This window comes from Schistocerca piceifrons, chromosome 9 (assembly GCF_021461385.2).
Source record: "Schistocerca piceifrons isolate TAMUIC-IGC-003096 chromosome 9, iqSchPice1.1, whole genome shotgun sequence".
In the NCBI taxonomy this organism is placed as follows: Eukaryota; Metazoa; Arthropoda; class Insecta; order Orthoptera; family Acrididae; genus Schistocerca; species Schistocerca piceifrons.
The window spans coordinates 121,283,353-121,305,798 of NC_060146.1; the positions used below are offsets into that span (position 1 = coordinate 121,283,353).

General features: G+C 42.6%; 1 protein-coding gene across 2 annotated transcripts in view; it reads left to right on the plus strand.

The window, feature by feature from the left end:
• Window positions 1-22,446, plus strand: part of LOC124717189 (ADP-dependent glucokinase) — an 87,910-nt gene that overhangs the window by 11,304 nt on the left and 54,160 nt on the right. For both annotated transcript variants that reach the window (XM_047243966.1, XM_047243967.1), the window contains exon 2: window positions 11,802-11,992. In XM_047243966.1, the coding sequence (XP_047099922.1) occupies window positions 11,802-11,992 (191 nt within the window). The remainder of the gene's footprint in view (window positions 1-11,801; window positions 11,993-22,446) is intronic.

Consider the following 22,446-nt stretch of genomic DNA (forward strand, 5'->3'; position numbering starts at 1 on the left):
TCACGACGCTGAAACAGTTGTGTGAAATGCACATTAGTGCCACCAGTTTGAGTAGCTATCTTTGCCAGGTAACCACCTACATCATATTCTCCATCCCTATCACGACTGTTCCGTGCTCCACCCACTATCACTATCTGATCCGCCCCCTGCGGGTTCGGGGGTAAGAGTAGGCCCATGGTATTCCTGCCTGTTGTAAGAGGCAACTAAAAGGAGTCTCAAACGTTTTGGCCCTTATGTGATGGTGCCCTCTCGGCTTTGACCTTCATATTTCAAAATTATTCCGAAGAGTGAGTCGAATGGGGAAGGGCTCCTTACTTGGTGCATTGTGTCCGTCATGCGTTGAGACCTTTAGCCAGCTTATTCGTCATCGCATTGCAGTCCCGCTCTCTCTCCATCTCTTAGGCACGGATACTTTCCTGGGTGCTATTTCCACCATTCATTGTGCAGTGTCACTTTCTGCACTGACGATGACAATGGACTACTTGTTACCTATATCCAGCACGGTAGCCAGTCCGTTGTGGTGGGGTCTTCATGTAGCTCCCTGACAACACAGTGATCGCTCTACTGATGCCTGTGTTAACTCCCCACGTATGCCAAGGAGTAGATAACTATCTCCCTGGGGCATTGGGACTCCCGGCAATGGCCATTCTGCCAGGTGGCGCTTGCTGTGGCTGGGTGGCACCCGTGGAGAGAGGGCCCTTGGTTGGAGTGGGTTGCATCAGGGCGGATGACCCGCAATGAAGTGGAGTCTGTCATGTGTTGCTGGTCCTCAACCAGCAGTCTCAAAGCGAGGAAAGCATCAGTTCAATGCCAGGAAATATGATCTGAACTCATTCCCCTCCCTGGCCACATCGTGGGAGGAACGTCAGGCTAAAGAACGGCATGAGCCATATTTGTCCCGATTCTTAGTTTGTACACGTTCTGATGGGGAATCTTTCACCCCCATGAAGCCTCAGTTCTTTGTCGGACATTTAGAAGACAAGTATGGAGAGGTGGACGGTTTGTCTGAGATGCGTTCTGGGTCTGTCCTAATTCAGACAGCATCATCTGCTCAGTCGAGGACACTCCTCACCTGCGACCACCTGGATGATGTTCCTGTCTCCATAACGCCCCATAAGAGTCTCAATGTGGTCCAGGTTCTTATCTTTCACTAAGACCTCCTTCTGCAGTCCAATGACTAGTTGCGCGCCAACCTCGAGCGACGAGGTGTTCACTTCGTCTGGCGCATATACAGGGGCCCGAAAGACAATAGGGTTCCCACTGGTGCCTTCATCTTGGCTTTCGAGTGGGACACCTTACCCAAAAAGGTCAAGGTGATGGTGCACTGGTGCGATGTCCAACCATACATCCCTACCCCTATGCTGTGTTTCAAGAGCTGGAAGTTTGGACATACGTCTTCCAACTGTAATTCCAGCATTATATGCCGCGATTGTGGACGTCCTTCTCATCCTGACGCTCCATGCGCTCCCCCTCCCATTTGTGTCATCTATGGGGAACGCCACTCCCCTTGCTCCCCGGAGTGCCCAGTTTTCCAGAAGGAACAAAAAATAATGGAATACAAGACCCCGGACTGAATGGCCTACACAGAGGCTAAGAAAAAGTTTGAGTGGTTTGGTGGTCCGTATGGACTCTTCATATGCTGTTGTGACTGCATGTTTCCCATTCCTCAGTGACGCCACTTGTGGGTGGCCCTTTGGGTCACAAGACCACACCTGCCCCCTCAAGCTCACTGTTGCCCCCGCACCTCCATCTTCGGGTGCAACGCCCTCCCAACCATTGGGGCTGCCGGATCCCACATCTGAGCCGAAGGAGTGCCCCCCTTCTTCGGCCCCTCTCCCAAGTACGGGGTCCCTTGGGGCTCTACCCTCCAAGGCCCCACACTGTGTGAAAGCGGAAGTTAGCCAGTGGCTCAAGGAGCCACAAGCTGCAGGTCGACGGGCTTCCCACTCTTTGTTCTTACCTGATGCTGCTTCCAGAAAGCCCTCCCAGCAAGCTCTGAAAGAGCGGCGGGAGGACAAACCGAAGACAAAGAAGAAGAAACAACCCATTCTACCGATAGAGGTTCCAGTGGTCCCCACACCACCACCGCCACCACCACCACCACCGTCACCGTCACCATCGCCATCACCATCCACGAGTTCCGCCTACGAGGACAAGGTGGAGCTTCTAGTGTCGCTGAAGACCTAGCTCTCACCGATTCCTCAGATAAAATGTTCCTAGCAGTTAGCCCCCCACCAGTGGCAGCAGCTGACTCTAGGGAGTAACCTGCATTCCCCGTCCCTCCATGCCTTCAAAGAACAAAGAAAGCATTATCGTCCAGTGAAAATGCGGTTTTTTCCACCACTTGGCTGAACTACTACAGATTTTGAGCTCAACACCTGCTCTCTGTATTGCCCTCCAAGAAACCTGGTTCCCAGCAATGCAGATACCTGCCCTTTGTGGCTGTTAGGGGTTTTTATAAAAATGAGACTGACTCTAACAGGGCATCAGGTGGCGTATGTCTTTATGTCCTTACCCCTGTTTACTCTGAATCAGTGTCTCTTCATACAGCTTTAGAGGCTGTTGCTGTGAGGATCTCTGCTGACAAGACCTGCATTTTACACTTCTGTCGGCGACGGACAATCCACCCTGACCCTGCCCTTTTTCATGATGGCCATCTACTATTGGTAGCCGAAACGTATCACTTTTTAGGACTGGTTTTTGACACCCGACTAACATGGCTCCCCCACGTTCGTCAGCTTAAGGAAAAGTGCTGATGGCATCTTAACGCCCTCCACTGCCGGAGCAACACCATTTGGGGGGGGGGGGGGGGGGCAGATCGCTCTGCATTGCTGCGGCTCTACAAAGCCCTAGTTCAGTCACAACTCGACTATGGGAGTGGTGTAGTGTATGGATCGTCAGTGCCCTCAACATTGAAGCTGCTTGATCCTGTGCACCACTGCCGGGTTCGTCTAGCGATGGGCGCTATTCGAACGAGTCCTGTGGCCAGTCTCGTAGTGGAGGCTGGCGTCCCTCCATTACACATCAGGCGCCGCCAACTGCTAGCCCACTAAGCAGCGCATGTCCATAGCTCTCCTCAGCATCCAAATTACTGTCTTTTGTTCCCGAGCACTGTGGTTCATCTCTCGTAACTGCGGCCTCAGTCAGGGATAACGATCGCTGTACGTCTCCGTTCCCTGCTTTTGGAGCTCGAGTCCTTTCCTTTCCAGCCTCTCGTGGGGGTCCATACACATATGCCTCCGTGGTGTATGCCTCGGCCGAAACTACGGCTGGACCTATCATGTTTTCATAAGGACTCTGTTCCTTCTGAGGCACCCCACAGTCAGTTCTTATTGATCCTTGATTAATCCCAGGGTTCCGAAGTCATCCATACTGACGGCTCGCTGGTTGATGGTCGCGTAGGCTTTGCCTATTCTCACTCGGCCCATATTGAACAGTGCTCCTTGCCGGATGGCTGTAGTGTCTTCACTGCCGAGCTGGTGGCCATCTGTCGTGCCCTTGAGCATATTCGTTCCTGCCCCTGTGTGTCCTACATGGTATGCAGTGATTCGCTGAGTGGTTTACAGGCCATTGATCAGTGCTACCCACGCCATCCTGTGGTAGCTTCTATCCAGGAGTCGGTTTATGCCTTCGAACGATCTGGTCGATCAGTAGTCTTTGTATGGACCCCGGGGCATGTCAGAATCCTGGGAAATGAGCTCATTGACAGACTGGCCAAAGAGGCCACTCGTAAGCCCCTTCTGGAGATTGGCATACCCAAACCTGACCTCCAATCGGTGATATGCCCCAAAGTTCTCTTGATTTGCGATGCTGAAAGGTGCAGCTTAGTTACGCCCAATAAACTCCCCGCCATCAAGCAGAGCACAAATGATTGGAAGTCTTCTCTGTGGGCTTCTTGCAGGGACTCTTTGGTCCTCTGCCAACTTCGCATCGGACACACTTGGCTGACGCGTGGCTATCTTCTTTGGCGTGAGGCCCCACCATGTTGTTATTGCGGTTCACGTTTGACAGTGGTCCACCTTTTCGTGGACTGTCCACATCTCGCCACTCTAAGATGGAATTTTAATCTCCCTGACTTCCTTCCTTCTATTTTAGGAGACGATGACTCCACAGTTAACTTGGTTGTACATTTTCTATGTGACGCTGGTTTTTATTCTTCGGTTTAAGTTTTATTTCCTGTCTTTTGTCTCCCTATGCTTTCTATCCTAGTCCTTTTAGGTCAGAGATTTTAATGTGTTGCAGAGTGGCTGGCTCATCCTTTTTTATCCTTGTGATCAGGCAGCCCAGGTCATCTGCTCTACTGTTTTAAGCTCTTCTGCCTGTTTCTTGTATGTCTGTGCTTTTCTTGTCTTCTGTTGTCCCTGGTGTGTTCAGCTTTATGTTTTTTTCTTTTTGTCCCTCTCGAACTTATGTGGTGTCTCTTGTTTGTTTTCCATTTTATCCCATGGACTTAGTTCAATGGAACAAGGGACTGATGACCACGTAGTTTGGTCCCTTTAAACTTCAAACCAACCAACCAACCAACTACCTGATCCTCCTTCGGAAAATTGCTACATTACTTGCCTAAGCTGTCAGTCACCTGAGCCAACCCTGCACTAGGCTTCACAATGCTGGTGACCTGGTACTCACTCCCCAACACTTCCTGCAACTGCTGGCCCACACATCTACTGTGTGAACTACCAAGCAGCAGAACCTCCTTCTTTCTGTTAGTCTTTGCAAATGACCTGGGCTCCTAACTGCTGAGGACTGCTGCATGTTCCCTACATATACAGCTGCAAGAGATTCTTCTCCACTCAACCCTGACAGTTGGTCAGATCTATTACATATATGCAAAGTATAACTATCTGAGTACTACTAATCGTAGCTGCCTTCTTGTCAACTGCCAGTTCCCATTCCACACCATCCCTTGACCCTCCTCAACCTATCTAGTTCCTCCTTTGCGCGTTGTAGCTGCACCTGAAGGGCACAGATCTTATGTTCATGCTCCTCTATCAACTTATTTCTACTACAGATTCTGCACTCCCAGGAGGGGGGGATGTCACTAGAATGCCCACTGGCTTCTCCACTGCCCCCCCCCCCCCCCCCCCCAATGAAAATACTCGTGGTAAAATTTTACAGTTACTGGCGGGGGGAACTATGTGTCTACGTTACCTAAGTTACACCAGTAGAACTATTTATAGAACTAACAATAGCGGTCTCGAAATTTTTCTATCTACTAAGAAAGCATCTACTTGTATTAATACTACTACACCACAGCTAATATCAATACCAACAAAACTTCACAAAATTATTAGCTAAAACCAAACATTCAAGCGGCCACTGTAACACTCAGTGAAGTTAAAACACTGAATGAAAATTTTACTGAAATATTTCACTACAAACAATAAGAAACGTCAGCTGAAAACTAAAGCATGAAGTTTACTAAACAACTTCAACGCACAGAAAACTATAAAAAACGCAGCGAGCGAACATTTTCGAAAGTTTATTAAATCATTATTTCGCCACAAACAGCACGAAACAGTGCTGAAAACTATTACGTTTAATAACTGTATAACAGTGCACAAATGATTTTGTCAGTACTTAGGTGTATACCCATCAGTGCTAAAATCAATGAGTAGTAATACATTTATACGTAAGTGAAGATCGTTTAGATAATGGACAACAAATTTAGTTTACAAAGTTTAATTTCATTTCAGTAAAAGTTAACCTTTCCCTGGAATCTATAATAGGCTTATGTAAAGAACTCTTCTCTCATAAGAAATTTAAATGCTTTTTTTTTCTGTTGTCTTCACTGACAACTTCTCCAGCAAATCTATGTAGATATCATCATTCAGGTTAAAGTTTAACAATAACCTACTGACGAAAAGACAGTGAATAGTTTTCGTCTTTGCAGCTGGTTATGAAAGAATTTATGAGCATTTCTTCTGGAACATTCTGGTCTGCAGTATGTTTAAATGGAAGAGAGTGCCAACTTCCCCAGACAAAAAACCTATTTTAGCTGTACATTTCCCAATAATGTGGGTAGACGCTTTGGGTTGGTGAGTGTTTGGAACGTATCTAGTATTGCTCCAACATTGCTTTAACTTGTCATCATGGCTTTACAAGGGACTGCTATTTATTATATTTACTTTATGAGTTATAGATTTTGCACATTGTAGATAAGATGTGCTGTCAGTAGTGAGAACTTGTCTAGCTTTCATAAACAGGAAAAGCTCCTTTCTTCGTGGATGTACAAAAGAAATGCCAGTTTAACACATGACAACAATCATCTTTCTCGAAAGTTATATTGGTTAATATGTACTAGTACTGTTTTAAATGTTGTCTGTTTCTATCAAAGAAAATTTCCATCACTTTAAGATTAGGAAACTTAAATGAGTTCCAAAGTATTTTATAATTAAAGAACGAACAAGAGAAAATTTCTCTGTTTGACAGCTCCTATTCCATAGAAGAATTTCTATTACTGCAGCTATCGTGTAAAAGGTGATAGGTATGGGATTACAAACTCACATCTGTATATCTTTTTTTTCTTTGTGTAAAAATATATATATAAACACCTTACAAATGCAGAATGAAATTTTCACTCTGCAGTGAAGTGTGTGCTGATATGAAAATTCCTGGCAGATTAAAACTGTGTGCCGGACCAAGACTCGAACTTGGGAACTTTGCCTTTGCGGATAAGTGTTCTGCTGACTGAGCTATCCAAACATGACTCACAACCTCTCCTCACCACTTTATTTCTGCCAGTACCTTGTCTCCTACCTTCCAAACGTCATAGAAGTTCTCTTGCATAACTTGCAAGACTAATGCTTCTGGAAGAAAGAATATTGTGGAGACTTGACGTTGCCACAGCCTGGGGGATGTTTCCAGAATGAGATTTTCACTCTGTAGGAAAGTGTGCACTGATATGAAACATCCTGTCAGATTAAAACTGTGAGCCGGACTGAGACTTTCACCCAGCACCTTTGCCTTTGTGTAGCGTGGGAGGTAGGAGATGAATTACTGGCTGAAGTAAAGCTCTGGTGATGGGTTGTGAATCATGCTTGGGGAGCTCAGTTGGCAGAGCACTTGCCCACAAATGGCAAAGGTCCTGAGATTGAGCTAGATCGGTACACAGTTTTAATCAACCAGGAAGTTTCACTTTACAAATGTTCAAAATTTAACTATATATCCATGATATATAGATATATGTATCCCCTCCCCCCTCCTCCCCCTCATTCAAGGGAGCGTATCACACCAGACTAGTGTAACCCCAATGTTTGCATGGTAGAGTAATTATGGTGTATGCGTACGTGGAGAAAGTGTTTGTGCAGCAATTGCCAACATAGTGTAACTGAGGCAGAATAAGGGGAAGCAGCCTACATTTGCCGAGGCAGGTGGAAAATCGCCTTAAAAACCATCCCCAGACTGGCTGGCACACCAGACCTCGACACTAATCTGCTGGGTGTATTTGTGCCGGGGACTGGCACGACTTCCTGCCCAGAAAGCAGTGCGTTAGATCGCAAGGCTAACTGGGCAGGCAGTGGTGGTGGTGGTGGTGGTGGTGGTGGTTCCATTCACCCATGGATCACTTTTACAAACGTGCCGGACATGTTATTGTATTTCAGTATAAGATCAAGCATGAAACCTAATATATACTGGCATTTACATACTTGCAGGTCTAGTATGTCAAACTTTGGACAGGTAATCTACTGTGGCCTTATAGTAGGAGCCATCATGACACTTGCCTGAAGAGATTTGTGAAAACCATGGAAAATGGAACTCGGCGTGCTTAGGTGGAGGTAGGAGCCTCCATCATTCGGAATAAAAGACCTGTCTGCTTAAAACGGTGCAACCTTGTTTGGCTTACCCCAAGTGCAGAATATTGTTTCGAAAAAAAGTTATTAAATAATGTAAAATGTTGGTGTTACACTGCTCATTTGCTTATCCATACTGATCACTGCACACGCTACAGGTGCATTATTTTACAGTGTAACACTAAACACATTAGGTGACATCGGGCCATAGTGACTACCATTTGCTTTCATTTTGTGTTGTGCAACTTCCCATTTGCTTGCATGCAAAATTGAGTTAGCATCTCTTCGTAATGAAAAGGATGTTGAACTCAGAAAATGGATCGGGTGATAGTTCTATACATTGCACAGCTTTGGAGTAAGGTTTCCAGAAAATAAAATAAAAAAACATAGTTAAGAAGTGTGTTGTGAAATTGTAAAGATGTTTTATGATAATTATTGTTATTTATCTATTACTTTTCTTTTACCAAACCCGCCCTGGTAGCTGAGTGGTTAGCGCAACAGAATGTTCGATTCCCGGCTGGGTTGGAGATTTTCTCCGCTCAGGGATTGGGTGTTGTGATGTCCAAATCATCATCATCTCATCCTCATCGACACGCAAGTCGCCGAAGTGGCGTCAAATCAAAAGACTTGCATCAGGCGAATGGTCTACCCACCTGGAGGCCCTAGCCACACGTTAAACAAAACAAAAAAAAACCTTTGATGATATATGTTGTTTAAGGAATCCTTCACTGTATTGCTTGAGATATAGAATACTTTTTCATTGCCCTTTAAATAAGTTTGTTTTGTTATGTCTTTCATCTCCGTGGACAATTTATTGAACAGTTTTACTCCTTAGCTGCAAATGCTGTTGTTTTTATGTTCAGTTTAGACAGGAGGAGGAGGGAAAGAAGGAAGTTTAGTGTTTTTACGTCCCATCAGCAGCTAGGTCTTTAGAGATGGAGCATAACCTCAGATTAGGGAAGGATGGAGAATAAAATCGGTCATGCTCTTTTTCAGAGGAATCATCCTGGTATTTAAGTGATTTAGGGAAAACAGCGAAACCTAAACCTGGGATAGCTGGATCGGGGATTTGAACTGTCGTCTTCTCATTTATATTCAGTCTAAGTCTAGTTAAACGGTCATGCTCTGAGTTGTTTGTGCAGCAGTTATCAGAGTTATTTTTATTATGCGTAACTGATGGGCAGATATTCTCACATGATAAAATTAAAATTTCTGGTGGTGTAAAGGATGAAAAGTCTATGGTGGAATAACAGTGAGGATGTAATGATGAGAAGAATTTCATAATGAGGCTGATAGTCAGAAAGCTTCGGCCATTAGTAATTTTATTTTAGCTGTCACAGATGTAAGCTAGCTGATCCTACTGTAGAAGGTAGCCATTGTTTGCTGCATTACTGAGTTATGTTCACCCTGTTTCATTTCTTTGTGGCAAGTGTAAAGTTAGGATTCTTATTAAGACCTGCTCATATAGTGTAATGTGCAGTGTGCTAGTTTTGCTGATGCAAAGGTGAGTAGGACCTGTATTGAATCTGCATGGCAGATTAACAACTGTTGCTGGTGCAGTGGACAGCCTGAGAAGTTTGCGTCGGGGATGTGTGGTGGTGGAGTGAGAGGAAGGAATATAATTTGCATTTAAGAAAGAAAGTGGTTTCAAAGGCAGTGATTGGATTTGTGTCTGGTATTTGTAGGACATTATTTCTTGGTTATTGTGTATATTTTGATACAAAATGCAGAAGTGATCTGAATTTCAAGAAAAAAATTGAGGGAGAAAAGGAAGGCCAGAAAAGCAGCTAGCAAGGAAGGTTCCAAATTTTCACATCTGAAAGACAGGAAGTCACTGGATGCAGGCGGCTCCCCCACTGCCCTCTGTCTCAGCGTGCCTCATCTCCCTAGTGCTCCCATACTCCAGTGGAATATTAATGGATACAGGACTTACATGGAGGAATTCAGACTCCTCATACAGGACACACCTTTTTGTCCCTGTATCCAAAAGACTCATTTTAAACAGACCAACACACCTGTACTTTGAGGCTATTGCCTCTACAGAAAAGACAACATTATTGGTGGTGAAAGGACGAAGGGGGTAGCAGTGTTCGTCAAGAACACATCCATTCCTTACCCGTAGTACAAGTGATCCCTGTTTGGATAGTGGCCGATGTTACTGTCGAGGTGTGCTCTGCGTAACCACCACCTCATAAACCTGTTGACAGTGAGATTCTCACACATTTTCTTGATGAACTACCCCATCCCTTCCTCCTTTAAGGGGACTCTAATGCACACAGTTTTCTATAAGTATCTAACACCACTTGCCCTGGGGGTTGGTTACTTGGGGATCTGACATGAACTACAGACATCATTTTGATGAACATGGGTCAAGCTAAGCATTTTAGCACTGCTATGGTTTCATGGACCTCTCGTTGTGCTTGCCTGCCCTTGCAGACACTGCTCAAGGGAAAGTGGACAAGGATCATCATGGTCACGACCACTGTCCTATGTGGATCCATCTGCCAGACAGAGCAGAGTCTGAAAGGAAGCCTCTGAGATGGTTGTTCAGAAAGGCTAAATGCCTGATTTACAAGCTGTTACCTGTTTTTGAGTTGGGAAACATGACAGAACAGCTAATAAAATCCTCCTGCTTAGACCCATCTGTATAAGAGTAACAAAAATCCAGGTAACGATGTAAAATCTCATTAAATTTAATTTTGAAAATATAGTCTAGAGTACAGTCCGTCCTGTAAGCAATCAATTTGAAAAATAATGTGGGAATCTTTAGTAGCAAAGGAGATCCCCTACTGCACCCCTGGCTTTGGATCTTAATGGCACTCAACTGCAGTAACTCAAGGCTCTCTCACACAGATTCCAAATGGCCTTCTTGCCCGTGGATGGTGATGGAACAGATTTTCCAGTGGCAGCTGTGAACCAGAGATGGATGCTAACGATTTAGCAATGGACAAAGCGCAGTACACTTGGTGTACCGTGAGGAGGAGACGTCGAAGAGACAGTGGAGCCTTGCACGCAGGCTAGTAACTGGACTCATACAATATGTCCATGTTGATTGCCTAATACCCTCATGGTGAATTGCTTCCAGCATTTTCCTTGTCCTATACTACCCAGCAGCTTTTATCATCTTCCCTGGAGGTTTCATTTGCTTTCTCTGCAAGAAGTTCTCTTGTTTTCTCAATCATTATAATATTATGGTCAGCAAAAATAATTTTTCCTCCTCATAAGTTTATGTTTATCAGGAATTGGATGATGCTAACATGCTACCCAGAAGAACTACTACTAAAAATGTGTGAAACTCTCAACCTTGTGAAGTGTATCTAATACCACTTTTGCTGTATTCTGCTATGGCTGATTCTGTTCTTCTACGACTTCAGAAACCAAACTGTGATTCATTTAGAAGGTTGTATTTGTGAAGTAATTCATTTATCTGTCTTTTGGAATTGTTTCTACAGTATTATTTCTGAGAACTCTGTTTTCTGCATTAGTTTTCTTTAACAGAGGCACAACTCTTTGTTACTTTTAAATACTCAGGAAAGTTACCTCATGTGATGGACTCATTTATTATGTACATTAAGGTAGCTTGTGTAATCTGTGTACATTGTTTCATCACACTTCGTGGAAGTGTGCTGACATTTTATTTTTTAGATTTGGAACCTACTGACTTCATGACCTGTAGTTGGTAATAACATTATTCCACTTAATTCATTATCATTTATGGGTGCTTTATTTGCATTCATTAGAAACATTTTGCTTCACAAGAATAATGCTATTGCACATATGAAATATCCTTATTTCTGTACCTCGTTCACACTGTGTAATAATTAATTAATATTTCTTTCTTGTTAACATTGGCATGGCATTATACAGTGTGTGTGTGTGTGTGTGTGTGTGTGTGTGTGTGTGTGTGTGTGCTTGATCAAATACTGCTGTATATGGAAATCTCTCATGTACATTATGTGGTTGTTGGTTGAAAACTGAAAGGGCTATTTTTTCTCTTTCATGTAACAGACGATTTGTTTCAAATGCGTCACTGTTTGAGGAGTTGGTGCAGGCAGCCTCAGCTCTGGAGGGCACACGCTATGCCCTGGGAGGCAATGCGCCTGTCATGGCCTCTAGATTCTACTATGAAGGTTGTGAAGTTGTCCTGGCAGCACGCATGTCTCTATCTCTCATGCGTAGTCTGCCTGAAGATGTAAAAGGTAAGATTACATGTAGCCAGTTTGGATTTGCGCTCTCTCTCTCTCTCTCTCTCTCTCTCTCTCTCTCTCTCTCTCTCTCTCACACACACACACACACACACACACACACACACACACACACAGTCTCTGTTCTAGCTTGGCATTATGGTTTCATTTTCTCTTGTGTACTGTTTGTACCCTGATAAACCCATTTCATAAAAGTTTTCAAGAGTTGATCCACCAACTTACCTTTAAGAGCACATAGATGTCGTGTTGTGAACAAACGTGAGAATTAAGGAAGCACAGTAGCTGCTGATTTCGAGCAGCCAGTGTTATGTTAATAAGATGATTTTCTGTCAATCACAGTAATCCTAAACATTATTTTCTAATGTGACAACAGCCCTAAGTTCCTAACAGTTAAGAGTGTAAAAAGTGTAAATAGGCAAGAAAAATAACACTCTAGCGTAGGCATATAGTCATGAACATACAGGGAATTAATTAACATAATTCTTGGACATGCTGAAGATTAGATGGGTAGATCACATAACTAACGAGGAGGTATTGAATAGGATTGGAGAGAAGAGAATTTTGTGGCACAACTTGACTAGAAGAAGGGATAGGTTGGTAGGGCATATTCTGAGGCATTGAGGGATCACCAACTTAGTATTGGAGGGCAGTGCAGAGGGTAAAAATCGTAGAGGGAGACCAAGAGATGAATACACTAAACAGACTCAGAACGATGTAGGTTACAGTAGGTACTGGGAGATGAAGAAGCTAGCACAGGATAGAGTAGCATGGAGAGCTGCAGCAAACAAGTCTCTGGACTGAAGACAACAACAACAACAATTCTTGGACAGTCCATAGCAATCTTAAGCTTGTTCATAAAATACAACTATCCCTTCCCATCTCAACAATGGGAAATCTGTGATGTAATCCAGTCAAGGAAGACCAAAAAAGGTTGCATAGAGGAGAAACACTGAGTAGCCACAAATTTTTGTACAGTGGTAGGATGGAGTGTCGTGAACAACATATTAAAAATTCCTACCGTTGGGACATAAACATCGGGCTGATTGAGAGGTTACTTTTTTATGTCTTTCTCGAATAATATGAAAATCGTGGTTTTTATAGAAAATGTTTCCCAGTACAAAATTAAGCTACATTAAATGTCCTACAAATAAGATCCTATTTCTCTTGGACTAATACAGTAGTTTCTGTGTTGCAGGGGATGGAAATATCAGATAGTATTATATTGTTTTACTGGTATAAAATTAATGTTTATTGGTAAATGGAGTGGGTTAAGAACAACTATTAAATGTGTGTTCCATGCCTAAGTGCATTAAAGCCATATTAAGGTATACACTTTGTTTTGGGGGTGTGGCAGTTTGGAGGGTGGTGGTGGATGATGAATACAAATGTGAGGGAAAGTGGGTCACCAGGATGTGGTCGTGCCATACTCTCCATTATAGATATGCAAACTAAGGAGGGAGCACATGATTCCATACTCTCTCTCTACCCCACTGTATCACAAGAAGCAACTGCTGGGTGTATTCATGTTGGATCTACAATCGGAACATATTGTTATGTGGACACAATAGGTCATCGGTCCACCTGGCTGCCATCTTCAGCTGAGTAGGCCACCGCACTACCTCGCCGTAACTGAAATCAAACCTGCCGCTGCGGTTTATTTGTATGGCGACTGTGGGTCCACCGTGCATGTGCCAACATAACTGCCCTCTAGTGACAGGCACAACAGTACACAGGTGGTGAAAACTCATGGAAACAATAGACATCAAACACTGTTGACAGTTTTTGATGACCGAAGCAAGGACCATTGTTTCGTAATGTCAAACAGAACAGGTTTCCTACTCTTACTTAAAGGATACCCTTTATCTCCGTTTATAATATTGTCAGATAGATGGATTTCAATGGCTTCTTTCACTACACAGTCCCAAATCAGCAATGCAGGGGCAACCACTCGTATCTCATTTTACAACATTTTATGTCCTTCAGTAAGACTATGTTCCGCCACTGCAGATTTATCTGGCTGAAATAAATGCGTGTGGCGATGATGCTCCATGCAACGATCCTGAACGGTATGAACTGTTTGTCCAATATAGGCTTTCCCACAATAGCAGGGAATCTTGCAGACCCCAGGCTTTCTCAAACCCATATCACCCTATACTGAGCCCGGCGGAGTTCTGGTCTTAGCTGGTGGACGGAATACACTTTTAACATCAAATTCTTTAAAATTCTTCCTATTTTTGAAAATATGCTCCCTGCAAAAGTTAGCAATGCCACCAATTTGCTTGTATCTTTTTTTGTGTTGCCGCGAAGGTCTAACCTGTAGAGCATGATGGATCTGATTGTCAATATAACCATTCTGCTTGAACACAGCTTTTAGATAATCCAGTTCTTGTGTCAAACTATCTGCATCAGAGATGGCGTAAGCTCTTTTTACCAATGTACGTAGGACCTTGTTGCATTGGTACGATGGATGACAACTTGTTGCATCACGATATCTGTTTGTGTGCATGGACTTATGATAAACACTTTGTCTTCATGTCCCATCATCCCTCCTGTAGACAAAGACATATAAAAATGGGAGTTTTCAATCCTTTTCAATATCCATCGTGAACTTAATATTGGGATGCAGACAGTTAAAATGATCTAGGAAGTAATCCAGAGTATCCCTCCCATGTGGGCATACCATAAACATATTGTCGATGTATCTCCAGAAACAAGTTGGTTTTAAGAACGCCACCTTCAGTGCCATGTCCTCAAAATCTTCCATAAACAAACTGGCGACTATGGGGGTAATGGACTCCTTGTAGCCACTCCGTCAATTTGTTCAAAGTATTTGTCATTAACTTGGGGACTGAGAATGGATGCCAAATACTTGGCTAAGTTGTAAGTTGGACCAAGTTGCTAACAATGTGCTGAAGAGGAACTCCTTACTTGTTTACCTTAGGCAAAGCATATTGATGCTGTTTAAATATGATGGTGGCACAGGATGCTGCACATGAAATGGCCCTAAAGAACAAGAGATGTGTCCATTACTGAACAACTCACTATCTTCAGGTGCCTTTTTTTTTTCTCACATCAACAAAAAAAATTCTAGTTTGCGGGTAATATTGTGAGAAGAAATGGAGAAAATATAGAGAAAATAACTGTACGAGGGAAGATAGGGGGAAGAGCAGCAAGTAGGTGGATAGTTCAAATAAAGGTGATCTCCAGTAGGTCTCTTCAGCAGGCTTTAAGAGGAGCTAGTAACCATCTGGGATGGAGATGCTTGGTTCATGGGGTCACAACTCTCAGCAGTGAGCATGACAACTTGTGATGATGAGATGAGTACTTATTTGCAGTTTTTAAGTGATCTACTGCATAAAATAGTTAAACAGCTGAAGCTGTCAGCTGTCTACCACATTGAAGAGCCTGTCTCAAGTGTAACATGATGTCAATATGTATTTGGTAGCAATGATTTCACTGTTCCCACTAGCTGGAATACTTTCCACAGCACAAGCGATTTCAAATGCTTTACACCATCCTGAGGTCTCCCAACATCTGAAGAGGCCAAGAGGCTTGAATTGTCTCCTTCTCTGCAACAAAAGTGGGTCACCTAGATGTTATGGAACGTCTGATATTTCAACATAAGTCAAGAAATGTATTACAGCAGATTACTGTTCTAGACTTAAACTTGGTCAGTCCCATTCCAGCAGATAAATTCACACCTACCGTGAAAGACATTCTGTGGATGACTGGTGAGAGGCTCACCTCGGTGCAGCCCACCCTGCAAGTGACAGTTCTTGAATGGAAGAGGTTTATGCAGTCTACAAGTAACATGATTAATTTTGTGAGAAGTGCAGTGACTTCCTGGTCATTCATTAATTCACTATGCAGTACAACACAGTTATATGGTTTTACAATATGCTGTCAATGATAGACAGTATTGAGGTACAATCCCTTTCCCACCACTACTTCAAAGGTCACCTACAACATTACACTTACCAGTTATATACTTTGTAGCCCTTGTTTATATCAACATATTTTATACAAAAGTTCACTTAACACCTGCAAATAAGTACTAATTTAATGAACTGAAGATAACTCGGTTGTATAAATGTGAGAGCAGTGAGGTTGCTTTGTCTGGTCACGTAAGAGAACTGGACTGGAAATGCTGAGGAGGTAGTCTGTCTGCAAAATGAAAAGTGAGAAACACTCATGGTGGGGGAAGTTGCCAATCCTGGAAGAATGCTGTATCTGCTGTACGAGATGACAAGAGTGAATTTTACTTCTAGTAGTGTAAAACTGTGTGCAGAGATTTACATAGGTTCTGTCCATCTGTGTGTCTTACTGTAGTATTATTAGTACCTCATATCTGTATTCCATGTAGTGTTAGCACTATGTCCATAGACTGGGTCACCAGTAGCAAGGTGTGCTACGGAGGGTCAGTATAACTTTGTGAAACACCCTGTGCTTGCTTCTTGTGACACAGTGGGGTAGACAGAGTGGGGAGTCATGTGCTCGCTGTTCAGTTTGCAGACCTATGATGGAGGGAAGTGCACAAAAATTAATTTTATACCATTAAATCATTATTTTTAATAATCTGTGATTTTTCCATTGCTTGCAATGCAAAAACTGTTACTACTAGAGAAAAAATTAAAAGAACTTTTTTTATGGGAAAATAAAGTAGATTAATTTTGTACCAGGAACTAGTTTTTGCTAGAAGCTGTGATTTTTGAGTTAATCAAGAAAAACAACAACAACAACAAAAAAATGCCCCTCCCCTTCCACCTCCATCCCCATGACACTCACTCTTATCACTGTACAAAAATTTGTGACTACATAATTTTTCCCCAAATTTTCTTTTGTTGACTTGACTAATTAAATAACAGTAGTAAAACAGGGTAGATTGATTCCCACTACATAGAGGGGCTTTGAACTGCAGCCGGGTATATTTAAAGTAACTTTAAAAGAAGATTAGTCAAAATCTGATAGCTTAGTCTTACTTTTAAATCTCCTTTAAATATGCCTGTGTGTTGCTCTGCTTTGCAACCGAACCTAACATGGATTTTGTGCTTTTCTGAAGATGACTATTTCAAATTCATAATAACTGTATGAACATAAGTAAATGCAAAAGTACTAATACATATTGATAACAAGCATCAATATGAAGCAGATGCAAAAAAGTGGAGAAAGGACTGTGCACAAAATGCAAGCAGTTTGTTTTTTACATTGGAGAGGTGTCATCCATTTAAGAGCATGTCTGATCTGACATTATCACACATTCCCAAAATCAGACTATAATGTGCATAGGAGCATCACATTAACATAAGCCACTTGTTCTTCTCTTCTGCAGCTGCCCACCTAAAATCAGTGTTGTTGTTGCTTCCATTTGGTATGTTAGCTTACTTGTTTAAGTAGGAGGTGGAGGTAATGCTTGCTTGTCCAAGGATTTTGATAAGCCACGTCTTGTGTGCTGTGGCAAATGGTGAGTGCCTCAGGGATCTCTGCCTTCATTGGTTGCATACAGGTCTGGTGAATTCGGAGCCCTGTACTGGGAATGGGCTGGCACTGTCAGTTCATTGTGCCTGTAGTGTCTAATGTGTACTTTAGCAACCCCCCCCCCCCACCCCACCCCACCCCCTGTTGTCTGGTAGCGGAATGTCTCTCGTCTCAGGGAGTGGGGATCTCAACTTAACCATGTGGATCACAAGTATGATACAAATGTATGTACTTTTTTTTTTAAAGCCTATACTGCCAAGTGTGCCACATGCCAATGGGATGATTGACTGATGAACAGAAGATTCGTTAACTGGCAGTCTCTGAGGAACCTTCTATACACAATTGTGTAATGCTTGCTGAGGAAAGTGCTGTTGTGTAATGCTTGCTGAAGCAAGTGGGCCCCTATCTTTGTTGACCTACTTTTACCTTTGCTGCCTGTGGGAATCAGTTTGGCTGAATGTCTTTGGCCATCTCGTGTTTGGTGTAAGGTAGTAAAATTTCTCGTTTTATACATCAACAAACAAATACATTTATTGTAAGTTCACTCCATTTGTTGATGATTTGATAATTGCAAGTATTATGCGCACAGTATATCATGGCAGTCAGCTGCAACCATGAACAAATGAGAATTTGGACTGTCTGAGGACAGGAGAGGAGCAGTGCAGGGGAATAAGCCTAGCCTCCCTCTTGAAGGGCTGCCATCCTACGTCCGCATTCTGTGCTTCCTCAAAAGCAAATCTGACATAGCGGTCATAGGGATTGCTGATTCCTTTTCTTATGGTGAGAGTCTCATTAGAATCCCTTTATGTGTCAGGATTAGTCTCCTCACTCATTTCAGAATTAGAAAAAAAACAAGCAATCCACAACGCAAAGCAAATTGGAGTATACAAAGCATTTGGTAGTGAATATAGCGCAATTATTTTATGCAGTTGACGGTGGTAGTTCAGGTCCGATTTCTACCAGTATCTCGCGCAACAATAGTTCAGAACACTCCCCACCTGAAACTGCCACGATGTAGTGGCCACATAATACCTCATTAGTTGTTGTTGTTGTTGTTGTTGTTGTTGTGGTTATCTTCTGTCTGAAGACTGGTTTGTTGCAGTTCTCGATGCTAGTCAACTCTCTGCAAGTCGCTTCATCTGTGAGTAGGTACTGCATCCATTACATCCATTTGAACCTGCTTGATGGACTTATCCTTTGGTTTACCTCTAAAACTGTACCAAATGGACCATTCCTCGTTGCTTCAGAGTGTGTCCTATAAACTGATTCCTCCTTTTTGTCAGCTTGTGCTATAAATCCCTCACCCCCACAATTTCATTCAGCACCTTGTTGTTATTTACTCGATCTAATCAACGCATCTTCAGCGCTCGTCTACAGAACCATATTTCAAAAGCTTCGATTCTATTGTAGTGTGAACTGCTTATCGTCCACATTTCATTTCCATACAAGGCTACACGTTCGATAAATACCTTCTGCTGTGCTAATTTACATTTTGTATCCCCTGAATTTTTGCTCATCAGACATTTTGCTGCCCAAATAGGAAAACTCTTCTGCTACTTCTAATGCTTAATTTCCTAATCTAATTCTATCAATATCACTTGAATGAATTTGACTACAGTCCACCATTACCCTAGTTTCACTTTTGTTAGTATTCATCTTATAACCTCTTTTCAAGACACTCTTCATTCCAAGCCCTTTACTGTCTCTGACAAAATTACAGTGGCATCGACAAACATCAAAGCTTTTACTTCTTCATCCTGAACTTTAATCCCTTCCCAAATTTCTCCTTGGTTTCCTTTGTCGCTTTATCAGTGTGCAGGTCAAATAAAGCTTAAGAGTAGGCTGCAACTCTGTCCCACTTCCTTCTACACCACTGTTTCCTTTTCATGTCCTTCGACTCTCATAACTGCTGTCTGGTTTTTGTACAAGTTGTAAATAACTGTTTGTTCCCTGTATTGTATACCTTCTATTATCAGGTTTTTCAGAAATGTGTTCCAGTCAGCGTTCTCAAAAGTTCTCTAGATCAACAGACGTTCTGATTATTTATTCAAACCATGGCCAGTTTTGGAATTTTATAATCCCATTTTCAGGTGTACGAAATTATTGGTTGGTAACACACAACATGCTGTCGGGTCAGTCAGTGCAAAAGCTCCAATCAGTGCATGTTGGTGGAAACTGTCCACTGCCAGACAGCCGCACATTAGGAATGCCGATCACAAGTGAGAGGCTGTAATGGATCTGGGAGATGTTATTTTTTTTACCGTATTTGTCGATACTGAATTGAAAATGTTTTCTTATATTTTTGTCAGAATTTATTATAATTTGTCTTATTATATGTTAATTTACTTCTGTTTTTGAGAGTAAAAGCATATTGATTACTATTAGAAAATGTATCGAAGAATAGCAAAGAAACTGATTGTGTAAAATATCTTTGATGTTGGAGTAGTCTTTGACTATAGTCAGTCCGAGTCGGAAGCTAACTCTTGGTGTGTGTTGACGGAAGAACAATGTGAAGGTCGCAGTCATAAATAATTTTGAATTATGTTAACTATTATTTTTGTATTATCTGAAAAGAAGAAACTACATTGGAAAAAACTGTATTTGAAACACCAAAATGAGAGAAACACGCTGAACCACGTCATTTTCTGCAGCCGACAACGATGCGTTGTGGAATCATACTTAGACAACTGAAGCCAAGACATATATTTGCTTGCAAATGTCTAATGGAAAAGGTACTGTCACAAAATATGGCAAATTTAAGTTTATAAAAAATAGTGACCATATTTTCAACTTGTGTAATAACCGGGATGCCATATTTCAAGGCCCACACCGGACGGCTGGAATCGTGGTGCAGTTTAGGTACCAAAAGTGTACCATACTGTTGGTGCCTGTGCTACAACACGCTTCCAGGCCTCTGGCGTGTGTGACATCAAATAACATAGTTCAAGTGATAGCTGTGTGCAGCTTTTTTATTTCTATCGTCTGTGGTAGAAAAAGACTGCTTAAGAACTCTCCTAACAAAAATGCAGACAGTGGTTATTAAAATCATCCTTAAGCACTTTATATTTCTGATAACTTTTATGATTGAAATAGCTTGTCACCTGTACTATAGTATGTTTGTTAAACAATTCGATTCAATTATTCCTCTGCTTCTTTGTAAAGGAAAGTGTGGATGCCATAGTTTATTACTAAAACCTTGTCTAGTATAATGTTCTAAATTTTATTTCTCAAGAACCCAGTTTTTCTCCACCCACTGCTTGCAAACACACACATAAAAAACATTCCTCACCCACAAATAAAGTAAAGATGTTATGTGGACATGTGTCCGGAAATGCTTAATTGCCATGTTAGAGCTCGTTTTAGTTTCGTCAGTATGTACTGTACTTCATCGATTCACCGCCAGTTGGCTCAATTGAAGGAAGGTAATGTTGAATTCGGTGCCTGTGTTGACATGCGACTCATTGCTCTACAGTACTAGAATCAAGCACATCAGTACGTAGCATCAACAGGTTAGTGTTCATCACGAACGTGGTTTTGCAGTCAGTGCAATGTTTACAAATGCGGAGTTGGCAGATGCCCATTTGATGTATGGATTAGCATGGGGCAATAGCCGTGGCGCGGTACGTTTGTATCGAGACAGATTTCCAGAACGAAGGTATCCCAACAAGAAGACGTTCGAAGCAATTGATCGGCGTCTTAGGGAGCATGGAACATTCCAGCCTATGACTCGCGACTGGGGAAGACCTAGAACGACGAGGACACCTGCAATGGACGAGGCAATTCTTCATGCAGTTGACGATAACCCTAATGTCAGTGTCAGAGAAGTTGCTGCTGTACAAGGTAACGTTGACCACGTCACTGTATGGAGAGTGCTACGGGAGAACCAGTTGTTTCCGTATCTTGTACAGCGTGTGCAGGTACTATCAGCAGCTGATTGGCCTCCACGGGTACACTTCTGCGAATGGTTCATCCAACAATGTGTCAATCCTCATTTCTGTGCAAATGTTGTCTTTACAGATGAGGCTTCATTCCAGCGTGATCAAATTGTAAATTTTCACAATCAACGTGTGTGGGCTGACGAGAATCCACACGCAATTGTGCAATCACGTCATCAACACAGATTTTCTGTGAATGTTTGGGCAGGCATTGTTGGTGATATCTTGATTGGGCCCCATGTTCTTCCACCTATGCTCAATGGAGCACGTTATCATGATTTCATACGGGATACTGTACCTGTGCTGCTAGAACATGTGCCTTTACAAGTACGACACAACATGTGGTTCATGCACGATGGAGCTCCTGCACATTTCAGTCGAAGTGTTTGTACGCTTCTCAACAACAGATTCGGTGACCGATGGATTGGTAAAGGCGGACCAATTCCATGGCCTCCACGCCCTCCTGACCTCAACCCTCTTGACTTTCATTTATGGGGGCATTTGAAGCTCTTGTCTACGCAACCCCGGTACCAAATGTAGAGACTCTTCGTGCTCGTATTGTGGACGGCTGTGATACAGTACGCCATTCTCCAGGGCTCCATCAGCGTATCAGGGGTTCCATGCGACGGAGAGTGGAGGCATGTATCCTCGCTAACGGAGGACATTTTGAACATTTCCTGTAACAAAGTGTTTGAAGTGACGCTGGTACGTTCTGTTGCTGTGTGTTTCCATTCCATGATTAATGTGATTTGAAGAGAAGTAATAAAATGAGCTCTAACATGGAAAGTAAGCGTTTCCAGAAACATGTCCACCTAACATATTTTCTTTCTTTGTGTGTGAGGAATATTTCCTGAAAGTTTGGCCGTACCTTGTTGTAACACCCTGTATATAAAAATAAAGATGATGATACTTACCAAACGAAAGCGTTGGTATGTTGATAGAGACACTAACAAACACACACACACACACACACACACACACACACACACACACACACACAAAATTCAAGCTTTCACAACTTACGGTTGCTTCATCAGG